The sequence below is a fragment of the Drosophila virilis genome, chromosome X, assembly GCF_030788295.1.
Source record: "Drosophila virilis strain 15010-1051.87 chromosome X, Dvir_AGI_RSII-ME, whole genome shotgun sequence".
Taxonomy (NCBI): domain Eukaryota; kingdom Metazoa; phylum Arthropoda; class Insecta; order Diptera; family Drosophilidae; genus Drosophila; species Drosophila virilis.
The window spans coordinates 13,164,101-13,171,894 of record NC_091543.1 but is presented as its reverse complement, the minus strand read 5'-3'; the positions used below and the strand labels follow the sequence as shown (position 1 = coordinate 13,171,894).

Sequence of the window (7,794 nt, the reverse complement as noted above, 5' to 3'; positions counted from 1 at the left end):
AAATCTACACACACACAAACACACACACACACACACGCAACTCCCATGTATATGCACTTGTAATCTTGTAATTTATATTTAATATATTATTTCTGTTTCCCCCCACCCCATATACATTTCTTTTCGGTTTAATTGGAATTTGTAATACAATGTACTTGATGTTTCTTATTTTTTTTTTCACTTGCACTTCAGCAACAAACAATTGCATTGTATTGTTAATGCTTGCATTAAAATGTATATATAAAAAAAAAGGGAGCGATTTTTTATTTGAATACAGAACGGGGCCAGAGGCTTTTGGCTTCTATGCGAATTTTAAACACACTACAGTACAATAATTCAATACAGTGGTCCCTCGCACAGACGTTTCTAGCTGGCAAGCCTGTGCATTACTTGAGGCATATTTTTCTATATAACAGGCACAATTAATATATATATATATATATATAAATGAACATTGTATGGCTTTTATTGTAATGCAAAACTGAAAACAATAAATACAACTTTTAAATGCGAAGCGTCGAATGTATCAAAAAGTTCAATGCTAATTTCTAGGCTCTAATTTCTCATCTCTGCAGGCTATAGGAGCGACCACTGTACTAACTAGACCGCTGTACTAACTAGCTTAATATACATCATTATTAGGCGTTAGTTCTAGCTGCTTATTCTAGTACTTGCAGCTGTCTAGAAGCCCTATTAGAATCCAGCTTGTTTCATAGTTTATAAATAATACTTTTTGTCGCTTAAGTGGGCAAAATTTTTTTTACAACTTTTTAATTTTTTTTTTTTTAGCTTATTGCCGGCAATAAAACGAGTAGTTGCCAGTAAAATTATATGCCAGCAATTAAAGAAATGTTTGACTGGCTTTCAGTTGTGTAATAAATTTGCAGGCTTTAAATTTGTACAAATGAAAAGTCAAACGGAAAACCACATTGATAAAAGTTAATCATCTTTCGATGGATTCTGTTTGCCGTTGGCTCAGTCATGCGATTTAGTATAATTTATATATTTAGTTGCTAATTAAAAGTGTAAGATTGTGATTGTGTTGTATTAGCAGGCCTATTTGTTTCTAAACACACAACTAAGTCAATATTGTAGAAATAAATAAATGATCAAACGATTAAAACAATGGATTATGCTTTGCGTTTGGGCTTTTTGCTCTCCATAAGGCTCATGATTGTCTTGCGCAGATCTTCGGTTTCCTTTTGCTCCATTTCGAGATTCTCGATTTGCTCTTTCTTTTCCTGCAGCTGCGTCTCGAGCACGCTAACCAAATCCTCGGATTTTTTGCGCGCCTCACGCTGCTCCTCGAGCGCCTTATGCGTTTTGGCCAGCTCTGTGGTGCGCTCCTCAATGGTGCGCAGCTTCTCCTTGATGTCCTGCTCGTAGGCAATCACCGATTTCTTCAGCTTCTCGATGCGTGTACACTGCAAACAGAGACCGGGTGTTAGTGAATCATATTGAGGGTCGACTTTAAATAGTTGCTTTTGCTAACATTATCTTTGCTCAGCGCTTCAAGTTTGGACAGCTCCTCGCTCTTGGCACTGAGATTGCTGCGCAGCTCCTCGCAATCTCTTTGCAGGCCCGCAATTTCCGACTGCTTGACCGAGAGACGGCGCTCGCTGGCCTGCAGCTGCTCGGAGGTTTCCGACCAACGTTTAAGCAGATCGCTAAGGTTTGTCTTCAGCTGCCCCGCCTGCGCCTTTAGATCCTTGCACTGCGTTTGCAGGCTGTTGTTGTTCAAAGTGACAGAAAAGGATTAGCTGCAGTTACCAGTTGTTGATCTGGCGTGTACCTACCGCTCCTGGCTGATGAGCAGCTCAAAGTTTTTGGTCTGAAAACGTTCCAGCTCCGCGTTTTGCACATTGGTCAGCTGCGTGCTGTGGCACAGCTGAACGCTGGCCTGCTCCAGGCGTTGCTGCATGTTTTGCGCGGCACAGTTGAGGCTATCGATGCGATGGTTATACAATTCGATCACCTGCGACACGGGCGCCGAGTGCAGCTCATTGCGACGCATTGTCTCCCCGATGCTCTCGATTAGCGCATTCACGCGCTGCGCCAGCTCCTTGTCAATAAAGGTGCGATGGCTCTTCAGAATTGCGCTCAAATTGCGCCACTGCTCCGCCTGCTCAGGACTGGGATTCGCCTGCCTGTTATTGCTGCCAATGCTGGAGACAAACTGAAAGCGGCAAGCAGAAGGTTAGTGGCAAAGTGGAAAGTTGCACGGCAGCCGCTCTTACCTTGGCCACGGCCGCCTTGGGAAAGTGTTCGAATTGTGCTATTTGCAGCATGGCGGCCACCAGCTGCTCATTGCCGCTGAGCATGGCGCGTGCCAGGGCATATTGCAGCTGCGGCAGCTCGAGCAGAGCACAGCACTTGTCCCAATAGGCCTTCTTCGCGATGCTGGCGAAATTGATGAGCAGCAGCAGGCAGTAGATGGCCTTCTCCACCTCCGACTGGGCGAGCGTCTGTGGGCTAAGCATTTGCGGCAGCAAGCTAAGCGGCGCTGCCAGAATCTTATCGAAATAGGACTCGGATATTTTGGACAGCACCAGCTTCTCCGTCTTGGACTCGCGCAGCAGCGTCAGCAACAGCCGCAGTATGGCTGTCACATGGGCGGGCTTTGTATCGCTGCGCTCGGCGCTGTTCACCAGCTTCACCACGTTGGCGGGCTCGCGTGCTATCAGCTGCGAGACGGCGCCGCGCTTGCCCAGGCGCAGCAGGACGCTGAGCAGCTCGATGGCCGCCACGCCGCACAGCTCGGACTCGAGCCAGTCGCAGATCAGCTCGTAGAGGCGCGCTGTTATGGCATCCAGGCTGATCACACTGTTGTTCTCGGACAGCTGCAGCACATGGCTAATCAGGCGGAAGATCAGCTCCATGCAGCACTGCTGCTGCTTGCGCGTGTCCTCACTGGCGGAGTCGTCCATGTGGCGACGTGCCTCTATTTGCTGCAAATGATAAGGGATGTCAGTCAATTAGTTGTCAGCTGCCTAAATACGCGTACGGGCACAGACTCACATTCAGCAGCCGCTCAATGTCCTCGCAGTAGTGGGCATAGCTGAGCATGGCTCGCTGCAGGCCCGCATGGCACTGGGCGTCCAGCAGGAAGTCGACAATGTGCCGCAGCTGGGGCACATGCCACTGTTTCAGGCAGTCCTCCATGCCGGCGAAGGCGGTGCGCAGAAATGTGTGCAGTTCGCGCTGTTCGAAGGCGTGCACATCCTCGGAGAGGATGATCAGCATCTTGTAGGCCAGCAGGCCGTAGTTCTGTATGCGCCGACTGAAGCTGGATATGTTGACGCTGCGCAGAAAGAGAAAGAGCACCACAAAGTTCTTGTAGCACAGATTGACCAGTATGGAGAGCGCCAGCTGTGCCTGTGTGCTGTCCACGTCCGTGGCATTCGGATCGCAGTCCTCCACACTGTGCACCAGCTCGACCAGATGCTCCAGCAGCACCACCAGATACGGCTCCTCCCAGCCAATGCGTATGCCGTATGTCAGATCCTGCAGCAGCAGCAACAGCCGCTGCACACGCTCCGGCCGCACCGTCCGCTTCAGCAGGTAGCTCAGCAGCGGCACAAAGCAATATTTCTGCACAATGGCGCTGCGCGCCTCCAGATTGCGACTGCAGTGCTGCAGCAGCGTGACGCAGCTCCACAGCGCATCGCTGTCGCCGTCCAGGGCGCTCATCAGCGCATGCAGGTCCACAAAGAATTTGGCCAGCTCCAGATTTCCAGGCGCCGGCGCATAGCAATGCGGCGGCACTTTTGTGCCCAGCAGCGCGATGCTGCGCAGCAGATGCACCAGCGACTCCTCCGTCTTGAGCTGATGATAAGCCGCCGCCTGGCTGCTAAATTCCCGCACATAGCCAATGGCCTGCGCAAGCGCCGCGTCCTGCGCTGGCAGCGCAGCCTGCAGCGGCGAGTCGCCATTCTGATTGTTGTTGTTGCTGTTGCTGTTGTTGTTGTTGATGCTGTTGCTATTTGTGTGGCCAGCGCTGTGGCCGCGAATCGTAGTCATGATCGCGTATTCTCTGACACTTTTTATTTATATATGTATTTATTAACTGCACCTTTCGATTTATATTGCCAGCAGAGCAGAGCAGAGCAGTTTTTTTCGAACGTTGTTGTCGCTTGGCGCTAGCTTTGTATCGATAGAACTATGCAGCGGAACTGGTTCAAATGAGCCGAACCTTGCAACTACAGTTTTGAGCGTGTCGTACGATTTTAGTATTTTTACCGCTTGTATTTGTATGTGGCCGACTAGCTTAAATAGTCTAGATAGACCAAAAACAAATATACCAAATAGATTTAAATTGCTATTGCTTATTATTTAATGCAACGAAGTCACTAAGCTGAACAAGTTATTGTATTATTATGTTTTAATTAAATGCGTTGCATATTATAAGAAAACGTATAAGTCATTTTGGTGCATGAGCTAAACTAGTTCTTGCAATTGAACTGGCTTGAGAGCTAACACATGGTTGGCAACGCACAAACTTTAAGTTGGCAAGGCTGTTTCTTCGTTGACAAATGGCGGCAAATTTAAATGCGATTCAACATGAAAACATGCCTTATTTATGATCAAAAGCAAATGTGTCGACTGCTAAATGATTAATTATTAAATTTCTGTGCTTATGGTGTGCTTGCATATATAGTTTTGCATATATAAAACATATCACATGTTCGGCCATGTGCATAAGACTAACGCTTTCTTAAGTCTGCTAGCCAAAAACTTAAAGTCAAACCTATTTAATTTTAAATCGTGCGTGCTTTACATTTCAACAGTTTTTTTTTTTTTTATATTTTGGCTAAAAGTCCATGCAAAATCCAAACGCAATTCGTTGCCGGACAGCTTAGCCGCAGGCTGCGCCATTGGCGAAGGGTGCGAGGCCGTAGAGGGTGCATGTGGCACGGGAGCACGTCATGGGCACATGTGCGCGCTGTTGCCTGTACAGTGAAAACAGCCAAAGGTGCTGAGATATAAGCACAATAAAAAGCGAAATGTTTAACAGTTTCGCTTGGCAGAGCTTTTACTGTACTTGTCTCAGTCTACCCCCTTCACACATACGCATACAGCAGTCCCCTCCCCCACCCACGTAGACGTTCCTTATGTTCTTGTAGTGGCCGCACTCTTCGGTAGGCAGCGATCGGGGGAGGGGGGGGTGGGGGTGGCTTAAAGTGTGCGAAAGCATAAGCCTAAGCTTTTTTATCGTCTCGACCAGGAGCCCAGCCGGCAGTTAGCCGGGCCTCGCTCTGTGTGGGTGAAAAATGAAAGTGGTCCACACACACACACACACACACACATACACACTCTCTGTCACACACGCGCGTGTGTGTGTAGTTGAAAGTTTCAATATTGGCACAGAGTTGGGGCTGCTTATATAGAGGAGAGGGGGCGGTGGGCTGGCGTTTGACTGGCACTGAGCCGAGCCCTGGGGCCGCCCCTGAGCCTTGTCGGCAAACGTTCTGTTTGCCAACTGGCCAAAACGCCTAAAACGCACGCACACACACGCACACACACATGCATATGTAAATTGTATTTGTATATACAAATACATATGTACATTATTCATGCACACACACACACACACACATACATTGGCATTTTTAGCTCAAGCTTTGAAAAATGCGTTTTATTCAAACGGAAGCAGAGCTCCTGGACGCAGGACACAGCACAGAGACCAGGATGTCGACTCTCTGCCTGTCACTGACATGAAGCAGAGTGAGAGGTACGCAGGGGAGGGGGGGGGGTGGTTTGTTTGGTGGAGTGAAAGCAGGCGGAGTGATGTGCGTTGAGCGGCTTTCAAGGTCTTGTGCGTGTATGTAAATATATTTAATCTATGAAAAATTTGCATATACTATTGTATTGGATCAATATGTTGATGTTGTTCTTCTTCGTCTTCTTCTTCCTCTTTGTCTTGTTGTTGTTGTTGTTATCGCGTTGCGCTACACTGGCAAGTAGCCATAAATCAGTGTTGAGTAATGGTCGTTTGTGCGGCCAGTTGGTCGAATCGTTTATGTAGAGTCATCTGTATGTAACGTCAAATGGATTTGGCTGTAGTGTAGAGTTGAGTGGAGACTTTACAAAGTCGTGTAGACTTAAGCAAAAGTTCTTTACATTGCAATTGAACAATATGAAGCAGTATTGGTCTGGTATAGACAAGTGGAGACCTGTGTAGAGTTGCGTAGAGCTATGCATTAGTCGTATGGTGTTGGTATTAAGTACATTGCTGCAAAATTTAATAAATGTTAACTTGTGTAGAGTAACAGTTTGCTATTTAGTAAAATAGTAGTAATAGTAGCAGAGTTATAGTTATGTAGAGTACAGTAACATAGGCCAGATCTACAACAGTGTAGACTTCTGTAGAACAGCTTAGCTATACGTATTCTACAGAGAATGCATTGAGTGTAGAGAATATATGTATGCCTGACAGTGAAATATACAGCTGTATTCTATGTAAGGTATTCGGCGCTCTTGTGTAGGGCATTCGAGAAGTCCACTGTGCCTGGTCAGGACTGCCGACTCTAGCAAAATCAACGCCTGGTCTAATCTAGTTCTACTAGTTTTCACACCCACACATACCAATTGTCACATACTCACACACACACACACGAATTACTTGCACAATGAAAAGTTATGGGATTATGTACAGAGTGTGTGTGGGTATGGGGAAGGGGTGGGGGGCGAGGGCGAGTGCGACTATTCCAGCTTCCTGCCCTTGGGCGTGCATGTAAATAGGGCTCGGTCTCGGACTCATTGAAAGGGCATCGCAATCGTGCAGAAAACTTTCCTCTCTGGGGCAACTGCTGTACTCTGCTTGTGTTTGTTTTTGCTTTTGCTTTTTTGCTATGCAAAAATTTTTTATCCGCACGCGTGTGTGGGTGTGCGTTTGAGTGTTTGTGTGATTGCCCGTGTGTGTGTGTGGGTAAGTGTAACTGTAAGCTGCTTTTAGGCGCTGCTTACAGCGCAAAGCGCTTTAAAAGGTTTTCCGATTCAATAGCGTAGGTGGACAGAGTGTGGGTGGAGTGGAGGGAGAGGGGGGGGGGTGGGATTGGACAACAACAAGGGACTAAACAGCGGCTAACATATGCCTGCAAAAGCGCCCCCTGGCGGGCAGTTCAATTAGCTGCTCAGCGAGTGAGTGTAAGTGTGAGTGAGTGAGTGTGAGTGGGAGTGTGAGAGCGAATGGCAAATGCTTAAAGCTCAGCTTGTACAGTTATTTTCCAATATAAATGCATGCTCCTTTCGTCTTGCTCTCTTGACCAGCCACAATTCGATTAGCTTTCCATTTCGTAGGAGAGCGCAATTAGAAACAACAACAAAACTACTCTGTTCAATCACACGCACACATGCACACACACACACACACACACGCGCACACTCTTAGCTGAAAGAAAAGGCAATCAAAGAACATGGACTTGAACAGTTTTCTACCTGCGTGTCGCATTATTTTTCTTGATTTTCCACTGGATTAAATGCAGGAAGGTGTGCACTGAAATATCTTTTTGTTCTCCTTTATCGTCTGCTTCTGCTTCTTCTTCGACTTTGTCTTCTTCTTCTTCTTCTTCTTCTAAGTGTTCGCTCGGCATTTCGTAAAACAATTTTCAATTTTCATTGTTCATGCAGCAGCAGTTGGCAGAGCGAAATTGCTGAGAGCGAGCGAGAGAGCGAGCGAGAGAGCGCGCACACAGGACTCATTAACTTGGCATGCAATAATAAATTACAATAATTTGACATACCCAAAACGGTAGGGGGAAACAGCGACGGGACAGACGGCGGGACAGACGGCAA

The 7,794-nt window shown here is 47.0% G+C and overlaps 1 protein-coding gene across 1 annotated transcript; it reads right to left on the bottom strand.

The window, feature by feature from the left end:
* Positions 1-54: 54 nt before the first annotated feature.
* Positions 55-4,174, bottom strand: LOC6636135 (protein CIP2A). Its single transcript, XM_002059493.4, has 5 exons — positions 3,019-4,174; positions 2,238-2,948; positions 1,797-2,176; positions 1,493-1,727; positions 55-1,424 (listed from the first exon to the last, which is right to left on the bottom strand). The coding sequence occupies exons 1-5, from the start codon at positions 4,018-4,020 to the stop codon at positions 1,131-1,133; spliced, it is 2,622 nt and encodes an 873-aa protein (XP_002059529.1). The 5' UTR covers positions 4,021-4,174; the 3' UTR covers positions 55-1,130.
* Between the last annotated feature and the right edge of the window lie 3,620 nt (positions 4,175-7,794).

Bases quoted from the DNA above. Each gene is read 5' to 3' on its own strand.
- LOC6636135 (XM_002059493.4), bottom strand. From the start codon at position 4,020: ATGACTACGATTCGCGGCCACAGCGCTGGCCACACAAATAGCAACAGC. The intron at 2,177-2,237 runs GTAAGAGCGGCT...TGCCGCTTTCAG, and splicing joins CCAAGGCGGCCGTGGCCAAG to TTTGTCTCCAGCATTGGCAG. The intron at 1,425-1,492 runs GTTAGCAAAAGC...CTCTGTTTGCAG, and splicing joins AAGCGCTGAGCAAAGATAAT to TGTACACGCATCGAGAAGCT.